Below are 13,102 nucleotides of genomic sequence, written 5' to 3'. Positions count from 1 at the left end.
GGCGCCCACCTTGAAGGTGACTTTCACCTGGTAGTGGACACCCTCCTTCTGGGTGAACACGCAGGTCTTCAGGGTGGCCAGGTCCCCTGTGGGGAGAGAGCCCTGGGGTCGGTAGGGGAGGAGGAGGGGTGGCGGGGGGGGGGGGATCGGTGGGGGGTGTCAGCGGGGGATCGTGGGGGGGATCGGTGGGGGGGCCGTGGGGGGGTCAGCGGGGGATGCGTGGGGGGTCGGTGGGGGGGGGGTCGGCCAGGCTTGGGGTCCGGCCGGGCTCTGGCCGTGCAGTTACCCGTGAGGTCCATGGTGAGGGGCGCAGGCGCCGGCTCCAACATCAACATCAGCCAGGTCACCTGCAGAGGGGAAGAGGGGGGCATGCGCAGGGGGGGCCGGCGCCCTCTGACCCCTCCCTGACCCCCAGCCCGTGCCCTCCGACCCTGGGGTAGGGCTGCATGGGCGCCCGCTGGGCCTGGGGCATTGGCCAGGGTCCCCACAGCCCCTTCTGGCCTTGGTGAGCCGCCCGCGCGGGGGGTGGGGGGGAGCGAAGGAGGCTCCTGGCATGGGCAGCGGGCATGGACGGACGGAGATCACATCCATTGTCACTGACCCTGAGATCTGAGGATCGCAGTTTGAAGCCAGCGCAGGCAGGAAAGTCCTCCTCACTCTTATCTCCAGTTGATCAGAAAACACCCGTCATGCAGAGTGCCTGCCTTGGGCAAGGAGGGGCTGAGGGACAGCGCCCAGGCCCGAGTCCACCCCCGACCAGGGGCTGAGGGACAGCGCCCGGCCCTGAGTCCATCCACGCCCCTGATCAGGGGCTGAGGGACAGTCCCCTCCAAGGGCGTACAGGGTGAGCTACCGATGCCAGGCTGGGACAGTTCCAGCTGCCAGCGCCTCCACGGCTGCTGGCCCGGCTGTCGGGATGGAGATCTGGAATTTTGGGGAGTTATTTCCCTCCCCCCCCCCCCCGAAGGAACCCAGTTCCCAGTCTCTCTTGGGCCTTGACAGTAATAGGAATGGAACCACAGGGACAATGCTTGGCTTAGTCCAAGGCTGCCCCAGAGTGGGTAAGGAAGAGAATACTCTCCCACTGGGGTCTGAAGGCCACAACTGGAGCCTAAGGCGGGGTGACCAGGCTGTTAGCAGAGGGACAAAGAGAGGCAGGTCCCCAGCCTGTGGAGGCCCAGGGCCCGCGGGTGTCAAGGGGCAGTGGGGGGCAGTGGGTAGTGGGGGGCCGTGGGGGGGGCTGTGGGGGGACAGTGGGGGGCTGTGGGGGGACAGGGGGGCTGTGGGGGGACAGTGGGGGGGCTGTGGGGGGACAGGGGGGCTGTGGGGGGACAGTGGGGGGCTGTGGGGGGACAGTGGGGGGGCTGTGGGGGACAGTGGGGGGGCTGTGGGGGGACAGTGGGGGGGCTGTGGGGGGACAGGGGGGCTGTGGGGGGGCTGTGGGGGGACAGGGGGGGCTGTGGGGGGACAGGGGGGCTGTGGGGGGACAGTGGGGGGGCTGTGGGGGGACAGGGGGTCTGTGGGGGGACAGTGGGGGGCTGTGGGGGGACAGTGGGGGGGCTGTGGGGGGACAGTGGGGGGGCTGTGGGGGGACAGTGGGGGCTGTGGGGGGACAGTGCCGGGAACACCCGTCAACAGCATCACCCGTGCTCAGCAGCTTCAACCCCACCGAGGTACTGAGCCACGCACAGACAGGCCGTGTGCGTGTGTGTGCGCACGTGTGTGTGCGTGTGTGTGTGTGTGTGCGTGTGTGTGTGTGCGCGCGCGTGCGCCCGTGGGTCAGTCGCGAAGGTTAATCCTGCAGGCGGCGCGGGCGGGGCCACTCCGACATCCGCCATGGCCACGGCCGCCGGCCGCGCCTCTCCGGGACGGCGACCCCGCGAGCAGAGGCCGGACCTCAGCAAGGTGGGCCGGGCCGCGGCGGGCGGGCCGGGGGCGGGAGCGGCCTGGATCCCGCAGGATCGCGCTGGCCCCAGAACCCGGGCCGGGTGCCCCGCAGAGCGGGCGCTCACGGCCCCTCCACGCAGATGGAGCGCGTGGTCGTGAGCATGCAGGACCCGGACCAGGGCGTGAAGATGCGGAGCCAGCGCCTGCTCATCACCGTCATCCCCCACGCCGTGGCTGGTGACGACGGGGCGGGGCGAGCGCGGGGCGGGGCGGGGCGCTGCGGGGGGGACTTGCGCCGGGAGGGGGGGAGCGAGCGCTGGGTGGGCGTGGCGAGCACCGGAGGGGCGTGGCGAGCGCTGGGTGGGCGTGGCGAGCGCTGGGTGGGCGTGGCGAGCGCTGGGTGGGCGTGGCGAGCGCTGGGTGGGCGTGGCGAGCGCTGGGTGGGCGTGGCGGAGGGGACGCGGCCGTCCGGCTCAGGTGCGCTCACCTTCTCTCCCCGCCGCTCCTCCCGGTCTCTTCTCTCAGGCAGGGACGTCGCCGAGTGGCTGGTCCGGAAGTTCTGTGTCTCTGAGGAGGGTGAGGGCCAGCGGGGAGTCGCAGGGGAGGCTCTTGGCTGACGCCGCCCCGCCCCGCCCCGCCCTGGGCACCCCGCCCCCCGCGCCCCGCGCCCCGCCCCCCGCGCCCCGCGCCCCGCCCCCCGCGCCCCGCGCCCCGCGCCCCGGCGGGCTTGGCTGACGCCGCCCCGCCCCCCGCGCCCCGCGCCCCGCCCCCCGCGCCCCGCGCCCCGCGCCCCGGCGGGCTTGGCTGACGCCGCCCCGCCCCGCCCCGCCTCGGGCACCCCGCACCCCGCACCCCCGCGCCCCGGCGGGCTTGGCTGACGCCGCCCCGCCCCGCAGAGGCCCTGCACCTCGGCACCCTCCTGGCCCAGCACGGCTACATCTACCCTCTGCGCGAGCCCCGCAGCCCGTCGCTGCGGCCGGACGAGACGCCCTACCGCTTCCAGGTGCGCCCCGGCCGGCCGGGCTGGGGTGGGGCGGGGCGGCGCGGGGACGCGGGGCTGAGGCGCGGGCGCAGGCGGGACAACCCCGCAGCCCCGCAGCCAGTCAGTCTTCTCAGAGAGAGTGGAGAGGGGAGTGGGGAATCCTCAGGCCCCGGAGACCCCTGTCCTGTCCCCAGACCCCTGTCCTGTCCCCCAGACCCCTGTCCTGTCCCCAGACCCCTGTCCTGTCCCCAGACCCCTCTCCTGTTCCCCAGATCCCTGTCCTGTCCCCCAGACCCCTGTCCTGTCCCCAGACCCCTCTCCTGTCCCCCAGACCCCTGTCCTGTCCCCAGACCCCTCTCCTGTCCCCAGACCCCTGTCCTGTCCCCCAGACCCCTGTCCTGTCCCCCCAGACCCCTCTCCTGTCCCCCAGACCCCTGTCCTGTCCCCCCAGACCCCTCTCCTGTCCCCAGACCCCTGTCCTGTCCCCAGACCCCTCTCCTGTCCCCCAGACCCCTCTCCTGTCCCCCAGACCCCTGTCCTGTCCCCCCAGACCCCTCTCCTGTCCCCAGACCCCTCTCCTGTCCCCCAGACCCCTCTCCTGTCCCCCAGACCCCTGTCCTGTCCCCCCAGACCCCTCTCCTGTCCCCCAGACCCCTGTCCTGTCCCCCCAGACCCCTCTCCTGTCCCCAGACCCCTCTCCTGTCCCCCAGACCCCTCTCCTGTCCCCAGACCCCTCTCCTGTCCCCCAGACCCCTCTCCTGTCCCCCAGACCCCTGTCCTGTCCCCCCAGACCCTTTCCTGTCCCCCCAGACCCCTCTCCTGTCCCCCCAGACCCTTTCCTGTCCCCCCAGACCCCTGTCCTGTCCCCCAGACCCCTGTCCTGTCCCCCAGACCCCTGTCCTGTCCCCCCAGACCCCTGTCCTGTCCCCCAGACCCCTGTCCTGTCCCCCCAGACCCCTGTCCTGTCCCCCAGACCCCTGTCCTGTCCCCCCAGACCCCTCTCCTGTCCCCAGACCCCTCTCCTGTCCCCCAGACCCCTCTCCTGTCCCCCAGACCCCTGTCCTGTCCCCCCAGACCCCTCTCCTGTCCCCCAGACCCCTGTCCTGTCCCCCCAGACCCCTCTCCTGTCCCCAGACCCCTCTCCTGTCCCCCAGACCCCTGTCCTGTCCCCGACCCCTGTCCTGTCCCCCCAGACCCCTCTCCTGTCCCCCAGACCCCGTACTTCTGGACGAGCACCCTGTGGCCGGCCGCAGAGCTGGACTACGGTAAGTGTGAGGACCGGTGACCGGGGCAGCCCGGGGCAGGGGCAGAGCTGTCCCTGCACTGTCCCTGTCCTTCCAGCCATCTACCTGGCCAAGAAGAACATCCAGAAACAGGGAGCCTTAGCTGACTATGAGAAGGTAGGTCCCACCCGAGGGGTGCAGCCTTACCGTCTGCCCCAGAACGAACAGCCCAGGCCTCGATAACGCACACGTGTGCTGGGACCCATCCCACCACCATCGTGGGCCTTAGGTCTGAGAGCCCCGGCTTCCCGGAGCCTGTTGACCTCTGTTCCGGGCAGAGATGACTCGCACACAGGGCAGGTGCGGGGCCTTGTCCCCGAGCTGGACACGCGGGGCAGGGGACACCCACCGGCGTGCTCGCTGCCCCCAGGAGCAGTATGACCAGCTGCACAAGAAGCTCAACCACACGTGGGACCTGGTGCTGATGCAGGCTCGAGAGCAGCTGCGGTGAGTCCCGCCGGGCCCTGGTCCCCACGCCGCGGGCAGCCGTCCCGGTCCCCCGCCCCGGCCCCTGCGCTCCTCACCGCAGCCTTCCTCCAGGGCAGCTAAGCGGCGCAGGAAGGGGGACAGGCTGGTCATCGCCTGCCAGGAGCAGACGTACTGGCTGGTGAACAGGCCCCCGGTGAGCCCCGCCCGGGACCGGGGAGGGAGCCCCAGGGAGGGAAGCTGACGGAGGCGCTCTGGGGTCCGCACCCGGCCGGCGAGCTGCCTGCGGGCCCCGGTGGGGAGAGGGCTGGTCTGACCGTCTGGGACACCGAGGGTCGAGGCCAGAGGGGGAGCGGGCGCGAGGGGCTCAGGACCGGCCGGGCTGCCCTGCGCGCCCTTCGCGCAGCGGAGGCTGCAGGGCGTCGGGCGGGTCCGCGGGCCGAGCCCTCAGCTCCCGTTTCCTCCCAGCCCGGGGCCCGCCATGTCCTGGAGCAGGGTCCGGAGAGGGGCGCCCGCCCGGCCAGCCGCCTGCAGACGGTAATCCTGGCTCCCAGCCACCCTCGGCCCGCGGCGGGCAGCTGAACACGCACGCTTCTGCCCCTCCGTGACACCTGCCGCAAGCGCCCGCATGCAGCCCCGCCCACTGCCAGCCCCTCCCTCAGCCCCGCCCACTGCCAGCCCCTGCATGCAGCCCCGCCCACTGCCAGCCCCTCCCTCAGCCCCGCCCACTGCCAGCCCCTGCATGCAGCCCCGCCCACTGCCAGCCCCTCCCTCAGCCCCGCCCACTGCCAGCCCCGCCCACTGCCAGCCCCTCCCTCAGCCCCGCCCACTGCCAGCCCCTCCCTCAGCCCCGCCCACTGCCAGCCCCTCCCTCAGCCCCACCCACTGCCAGCCCCTGCATGCAGCCTTGCCCAGTGCCAGCCCCGCCCACTGCCAGCCCCTCCTCAGCCCCGCCCACTGCCAGCCCCGCCCACTGCCAGCCCCTCCCTCAGCCCCGCCCACTGCCAGCCCCTACCTCAGCCCCGCCCACTGCCAGCCCCTCCCTCAGCCCCGCCCACTGCCAGCCCCTGCATGCAGCCTTGCCCAGTGCCAGCCCCGCCCACTGCCAGCCCCTCCTCAGCCCCGCCCACTGCCGGCCCCGCCCACTGCCAGCCCCTCCCTCAGCCCCGCCCACTGCCAGCCCCTGCATGCAGCCCCGCCCACTGCCAGCCCCTCCCTCAGCCCCGCCCACTGCCAGCCCCTCCCTCAGCCCCGCCCACTGCCAGCCCCTCCCTCAGCCCCGCCCACTGCCAGCCCCTCCCTCAGCCCCGCCCACTGCCAGTCCCTCCCTCAGCCCCGCCCACTGCCAGTCCCTCCCTCTTCCAGCCCCCCTCATCCCCGCCCACTGCCAGCCCCTCCCTCAGCCCCGCCCACTGCCAGCCCCTGCATGCAGCCCCGCCCACTGCCAGCCCCTCCCTCAGCCCCGCCCACTGCCAGCCCCTCCCTCAGCCCCGCCCACTGCCAGCCCCTCCCTCAGCCCCGCCCACTGCCAGCCCCTCCCTCAGCCCCGCCCATTGCCAGCCCCTCCCTCAGCCCCGCCCACTGCCAGCCCCTCCTCAGCCCCGCCCACTGCCAGCCCCTCCCACTGCCAGCCCCCCCTCAGCCCTGCCCACTACCAGCCCCCCCCTCAGCCCCCCCTCAGCCCCTCACACTCCCAGCCCCCCCTTCAGCCCCTGGCACTCCCAGCCCCCCCTCAGCCCCTCACACTCCCAGCCCCCCCCTCAGCCCTGCCCACTACCAGCCCCCCCCTCAGCCCCTCACACTCCCAGCCCCCCCCTCAGCCCCTGGCACTCCCAGCCCCCCCTCAGCCCCTCACACTCCCAGCCCCCCCCTCAGTCCCTCACACTCCCAGCCCCTCCCTCAGTCCCTGGCACTCCCAGCCCCCCCCTCAGCCCCTCACACTCCCAGCCCCCCCCTCAGTCCCTCACACTCCCAGCCCCCCCTCAGTCCCTCACACTCCCAGCCCCCCCCTCAGTCCCTGGCACTCCCAGCCCCCCCTCTCCCCCCTCCCTCAGCCCTGCCCACTCCCAGCCCCCCCCTCAGCCCCTGGCACTCCCAGCCCCCCCTCAGTCCCTCACACTCCCAGCCCCCCCCTCAGCCCCTCACACTCCCAGCCCCCCCCTCAGTCCCTGGCACTCCCAGCCCCCCCCTCAGCCCCTCACACTCCCAGCCCCCCCCTCAGCCCCTGGCACTCCCAGCCCCCCCCTCAGTCCCTGGCACTCCCAGCCCCCCCTCAGCCCCTCACACTCCCAGCCCCCCCCTCAGCCCCTCACACTCCCAGCCCCCCCTCAGTCCCTCACACTCCCAGCCCCCCCCTCAGTCCCTGGCACTCCCAGCCCCCCCTCAGTCCCTCACACTCCCAGCCCCTCCCTCAGCCCCTCACACTCCCAGCCCTCCCTCAGCCCCTCACACTCCCAGCCCCCCCCTCAGCCCCTCACACTCCCAGCCCCCCTCTCAGCCCCTCACACTCCCAGCCCCCCCCTCAGCCCCTCACACTCCCAGCCCCCCCTCAGCCCCTGGCACTCACAGCCCCCCCTCTCCCCCCTCCCTCAGCCCTGCCCACTCCCAGCCCCCCCCTCAGCCCTGCCCACTACCAGCCCCCCCCTCAGCCCCTGGCACTCCCAGCCCCCCCTCAGCCCCTCACACTCCCAGCCCCCCCCTCAGCCCCTGGCACTCCCAGCCCCCCCCTCAGCCCCTCACACTCCCAGCCCCCCCCTCAGCCCCTGGCACTCCCAGCCCCCCCCTCAGCCCCTCACACTCCCAGCCCCCCCCTCAGCCCCTCACACTCCCAGCCCCCCCTCAGCCCCTCACACTCCCAGCCCCCCCTCAGCCCCTGGCACTCCCAGCCCCCCCCTCAGCCCCTGGCACTCCCAGCCCCCCCCTCAGTCCCTGGCACTCCCAGCCCCCCCTCAGCCCCTCACACTCCCAGCCCCCCCTCAGCCCCTCACACTCCCAGCCCCCCCTCAGCCCCTCACACTCCCAGCCCCCCCTCAGCCCCTCACACTCCCAGCCCCCCCCTCAGTCCCTCACACTCCCAGCCCCCCCCTCAGTCCCTCACACTCCCAGCCCCCCCTCAGTCCCTGGCACTCCCAGCCCCCCCTCAGCCCCTCACACTCCCAGCCCCCCCTCAGCCCCTCACACTCCCAGCCCCCCCTCAGCCCCTCACACTCCCAGCCCCCCCCTCAGCCCCTCACACTCCCAGCCCCCCCTCAGCCCCTCACACTCCCAGCCCCCCCCTCAGCCCCTCACACTCCCAGCCCCCCCTCAGCCCCTCACACTCCCAGCCCCCCCTCAGTCCCTGGCACTCCCAGCCCCCCCCTCAGCCCCTCACACTCCCAGCCCCCCCTCAGCCCCTCACACTCCCAGCCCCCCCTCAGTCCCTGGCACTCCCAGCCCCCCCCTCAGCCCCTCACACTCCCAGCCCCCCCTCAGCCCCTCACACTCCCAGCCCCCCCTCAGTCCCTGGCACTCCCAGCCCCCCCCTCAGCCCCTCACACTCCCAGCCCCCCCCTCAGCCCCTCACACTCCCAGCCCCCCCTCAGCCCCTCACACTCCCAGCCCCCCCTCAGTCCCTGGCACTCCCAGCCCCCCTCTCCCCCCTCCCCTGCCCTGGGCCCCTGTACACCCACCTGCCATCCTGGTGCGCATAAGTGGAAAGGCCCCAGCTGAGAGGGTGCGGGGCTCTCCCTGGGCTGGACAGTGTCAGAGTACAGGGAGGTGGGAGGGTGACTAACAAGAGTACGGCCCGGGAACCTGGCCCCAGCCCTCTCCCTCCAGGGCTTCTGGTGGCTTCCAAACCAGAGAAAGGATGAAGGCAGACAGATGCTGACACGTCAGCCCCTCAAACCCCATCCACAGCAGATCCTATTTCTTACGGCTAATGTCAGCACCCTAACTTTTCTGTACGCAAAGGCAGCCAAAGAGTTGGGGTAAATGGGAAATCAGCAGCGGCCTCCACTTCAGCTCTGTCTCAGTGTTGGCTGTGGAGGGTTGGGGCCTGGGGCAGCTAGCCGCTGCCCTCTCACTTCAACCCAGACTTCAGCGCTGCCTGGGGGAGCTCTGGAGCTTTGAGTTAGACAAGGACTTCGCACGTCTGTTTAGAAATACGTCTGAGAACAGAGCACCTGCCCAGCTAGCACAAGGCCCTAAGTTCAGGTTCCAATGCTGAAAAAAAGCAGCAGGTTAATAACACCCTGAGACCCTGGCTTCCAGAGGCCTTGTAGAGGAGAGGGCTCCGGGGGTGAAGGGTGGAGGAGCCACGCTCTGCCACATCCCGGAAGGCTGAGGGCTCAGGCCCGTGGGTGCTGGGTTGGTGGGTTTTCCAGTCCCCCCCCACCTGCCTGGTAACTGCGTCCTCTGCCTTTCTAGACCCAGAGCTCGGACTTCTACAAGCGGGAAGTAAGTTCTAAGGGTGGGGGGGAGTGTGGAGAAGGGTCAGTCCATCCTGCCGGTCCAGGTCCCAGCTCTCCACTCGGGTCCCGTGTTGTAGATTGACTACACCAGGAAAGCGCTTGGCAGAACCCGGGTGAAGTCCTCTATCTGTCTTGAGGCGTGAGTGTGGGGTACCCTCCCCCGACTCTCCAGAGCCTCCTCCCCAAGGCCGGTCCGCACTAGCTACTGGTATGTCCTAGGTACCTTAAGTTCAGCAGCCAGCGCAGTTCACACGACCCGATCATGGCAGGGTGCCTGCCCAGCAACCCCTGGATCACAGACAGTGTGGACTACTGGACCATGAATGCTCCGACGTGAGCCCCAAGTGGGCGGGTGGGTGGGCGGCCACAGAGGGGCACTGCTGGCCTGGGCTGGCAAGAGTCAGCATCCACCTCTCTCCCCCACCCAGTGTGGCCACACCTACTAAGCTGCGTGTGGAGCGCTGGGGCTTCAGCTTCTGGGAGCTCCTGGGGGACCCTGTGGGCAGGGCTCACTTCATGGACTTTCTCCAGAAGGAGTTCAGTGGTAAGCAGCTCCTACCCCTGCCCTAGGCCCAAGAGGGGGGGTGTGCCTGGGACTCCTCCCACCCAGCCATTGGTGCCCAGTCGGCTGAGGCTGGGGCTGGGCCCCTGATGTGGTGCTTGGCCTCCAGCGGAGAACCTCAGCTTCTGGGAGGCGTGCGAGGAGCTGCGTTTCGGCGGCCAGGCCCAGGTCCCCGGCCTGGTGGACTCCGTGTACCAGTGAGTGGGGGTGGGTGGCCCTGCTCAGCGGGCAGGCAGGCACCAGCCTGGACCCACTGGGCCGTTCCGTCCCCAGGCAGTTTCTGGCCCCTGGAGCTGCCCGCTGGGTCAACATTGACAGCCGGACGATGGAGCAGACGCTGGAGGGGCTGTCCCAGCCCCACCGCTATGTCCTGGACGACGCGCAGCTGCACATCTACATGCTCATGAAGAAGGTGGGTGGCAGCCTCCGGGTCCCTGCTCCGTGGAGCCTTTCGGGCCTATCTCCAGTATCGGTTTTTGTCTGCCAAGAATGCCTTCCTTAACCCAGCTTTAGGTAGACCGCAGCGTGTGAAGCTCCACCTCTCTGTCGCATCTTTGTCTATGGGGGCATCGTCCACATGGCATGCCCCTGTGCTCCTCTGGGGGCATCCCTTCCCTTACCATGATCAAGAATGGCTTGAACAGCGTGGTGACAGTGGTTCACGTCCATAAACCTGGAGGACTGTAATTCAAAGCCAGCCTGGGCAGCCTCCTGTGGCAAGCCAGGTAGCACAAGGTACTTAAGTTCAAACCTGTGTACCAGGAAAAAGTATCTGTAGGCTTGACTCAAGTGGTAGAATGTCCGCCTTGCAAATCCAAGACCCTGAGTTCAAATCCAGCACGTCTACGTAGCATTATACTTCCAATCCAGATTCAGGTTAGAAATTTTTCTCAACCTCTTTGACCTGGGACCTCCACCCACACTGAAATCCTGTTACTTTTGTTTTGTTTTTTCTGTCCTGGGTCTTGAACTTGGGGCCTGGGTGCTGTCCCTAAGCTGGTTTGTGCTTAATGCTAGTGCTCTACCACTTGAGCCATAGCAACATTTCTAGCATTTTCTGAGTAGTTTATTAGAGATAAGAGTCTCCTGGACTTTCCTACCCCAGCTGTGTCTGAACTGTGCGATCCTGAGATCCCAGCCTCCGGAGTAGCTGGGATTACAGGTGTGAGCCAAGGTGCCTGACTTGAAATCCTGGTTTTTGAGGGTGCTGATGCAGCTCCTCCTGTCCAGGTGCAGCATGGCACCTGGAAAACATTTACTTCTTTTTACATGCATTCAACTGGGGAGTTGCCTTAGACAGCACTGCTGTTACTTTCCCTGCCTGGGAATTGCTGTACAGGTTACAAGAGATTAACTCAGGGCTTACTGGCAAGTGCCCATTCTAGCCCTTTGTGTGTGTTTCTCTGTGCCAGTCCTGGGACTTGAACTCAGCTTCTTTATTCAAGGCTAACACTATACCACATGAGCCACAACTCTACTTCCTTTTTTTTGAGATAGGGCTTCTAACATTTCCTGGATTGTCATTTGAACTTGTCCTATCTCTCCCTCCCAAACAGCTGGGATTATAGGGGTGAGCTGCCGCACAGGGCCTCATGCTTGCTTGGCCTCCTTACTTGGATGGCACTCCACCATGTGAGCCATGTCTCCATCTTATCTCTGCTCTTTTGCTGGTTTTTGTTTTCGTGCTTGAAATCGGGTCATGCTTTTCTCAGGCATGGCTGGTGTTCCCCCACTTGAGCTATGCCTATTTTGGCTTTTTGCTAGTTAACTGGAGATAAGATTCTCGCCAAAGCTGGGTGTTGGTGGCTCAGGCCTGTAATCCTAGCTTCTCAGGAGGCTGAGATTGAGGATCACAGTTCAAAGCCAGGGGCTGGGAAGGTGGCTCAGTGGTAGAGCGCTTGCCTTGCATGCCTGAGGCCCTGGGTTCAATTCCTCAGCACCACATAAGCAAAAAGAAAAAAGCCAGAAGTGGCGCTGTGGCTCAAGTGGTAGAGAGCTAGCCTTGAGCTGAAGAGCTGAGGGACAGCACCCAGGCCCAGAGTTCAGGCCCCACGACTGGACCCCCCCCCCAAAAAAAAAAATCAAGGATTTGTCTGCCCAGACTGGCTTCAAATCGTGTGTGTGTGTGTGTGTGTGTGTGTGTGTACGTGTGCGTGTGTGTGTGCGTTGGTCCTGGGGCTTGAACTCAGGGTATGGGCACTGTTCCTGAGCTCTTGTACTTAAAGGCTGGCACTCTACCTCTTGAGCCACAGCTTCACTTCTGACTTCTTGGTGGTTAATTGGAGATAAGTATCACATGCACTTTCCTCCCCAGGCTGGCTTCTCAGTCTCGAGTAGCCAAAATTATGGGTGTCAGCCACCAGCAACCAGACTTGCTGGTTATTCAGGAAGTGGAGTCTGATAGACTTTCCTGCCTGGGCTGGCTGCCTCTTGATCCTCAGGCCTCAGCCTCTGGAGTGGCTAGGACCACAAGTCTGGGGTAGCTAACCTCAACCTCCACACCCTGGGCTGAGGCAGGGCAGGGTCCTGCAATGCGTGGCCAGATTTGGTTGAAGGGTGAGGAGTGGAATGTTGGGAGCCCTGTTGTCTCCTGCAGGACTCCTACCCACGATTCCTGAAGTCTGACATGTACAAGAGCCTTCTGGTAGACGCTGTGGTCCCACCAGAGACCAGGCGAAGGTGAGCTCAGGCAGGGCCTTGTGCCTGCTGGCCAGGAAGGCCCATGCAACTAGGGGACCGGGTCCTCTGGCCACCCACACTCACCTCAGCCTCTTCCCACCACAGGGTGTTCCCGTTCATGCGGAAGCCCCGGCACTCCAGCCCCAGCCCTGCGCTCCTTCCTGGCTCAGGGGAGTCTGCAGCAGCTTCAGGCGGTGATGAGGCCTAGATGCTCTCCTCATCACTGCTGGGCCGGCCCAGCTGCGACTCCAGGAGGGGGCTAAGCTCAGCTGCAGCAAGCCCTGTCACTAGAGGGCAGGCCGGCAGAGCCCCTCAGAGCCCTGCAGCCTGTGTTCTTCAGCTCATCGTTGGATGCCCGTCCAATCTCCAGAACATTAGGTGAGCCAGTGAGGCACACTTTCCAAAAGATTGTGTGCTCGCACCTGCCCAAGACGGCTCCAGTCTCCCGCTGTGACCTGCTGTCCACGGCACCCGCTCCCACCAGAGCCCTGGCCTCTCCTACCAGATTGGCGTACCCGTGACTCCAACCGTGACGCTCCCACCAAGGTGGCAGAGCTGGTGTCACTTGCGTCACCAGCGTTAGTGCCCCTATGCCTCTTGCATACCAGAATAAGGCCCCAGACGGGCCCCCTCCACACACCACCCCATCCCCAGCACTGGCCCCTTCTCCCGCTGCTGCACAGAAATAAAATTGCTGGTCCTCATGCGTTCTGAACGCCTCCCAAGGTCCCGCCTGTGGTGTGCACGCATGCGGTGTGTGACAAGCGTGTGCAGCGCAGGCCTGTGGTGTGTGATGTGATGTGGGGGAGGTGTGTGGAGTCCTGGGCTGTAG

At 67.4% G+C, this 13,102-nt stretch overlaps 1 protein-coding gene across 1 annotated transcript; it reads left to right on the top strand.

The window, feature by feature from the left end:
- Positions 1-1,680: 1,680 nt before the first annotated feature.
- Positions 1,681-13,007, top strand: LOC138825375 (regulator of G-protein signaling 11-like). The gene is made up of 17 exons (XM_070019833.1): positions 1,681-1,905; positions 2,028-2,124; positions 2,413-2,463; positions 2,784-2,890; positions 4,083-4,134; positions 4,211-4,269; positions 4,523-4,599; positions 4,693-4,774; positions 5,047-5,115; positions 8,986-9,015; positions 9,107-9,168; positions 9,249-9,362; positions 9,458-9,573; positions 9,701-9,788; positions 9,865-10,003; positions 12,188-12,270; positions 12,376-13,007. The coding sequence occupies exons 1-17, from the start codon at positions 1,837-1,839 to the stop codon at positions 12,476-12,478; spliced, it is 1,398 nt and encodes a 465-aa protein (XP_069875934.1). The 5' UTR covers positions 1,681-1,836; the 3' UTR covers positions 12,479-13,007.
- Positions 13,008-13,102: the final 95 nt, after the last annotated feature.

The sequence above is a fragment of the Dipodomys merriami genome, unplaced genomic scaffold, assembly GCF_024711535.1.
Source record: "Dipodomys merriami isolate MVZ:Mamm:240054 unplaced genomic scaffold, mDipMer1.0.p SCAF_137, whole genome shotgun sequence".
Taxonomy (NCBI): Eukaryota; Metazoa; Chordata; class Mammalia; order Rodentia; family Heteromyidae; genus Dipodomys; species Dipodomys merriami.
The sequence above is the reverse complement of the archived record's forward strand: the minus strand, read 5'-3'. Positions and strand labels throughout refer to the sequence as shown.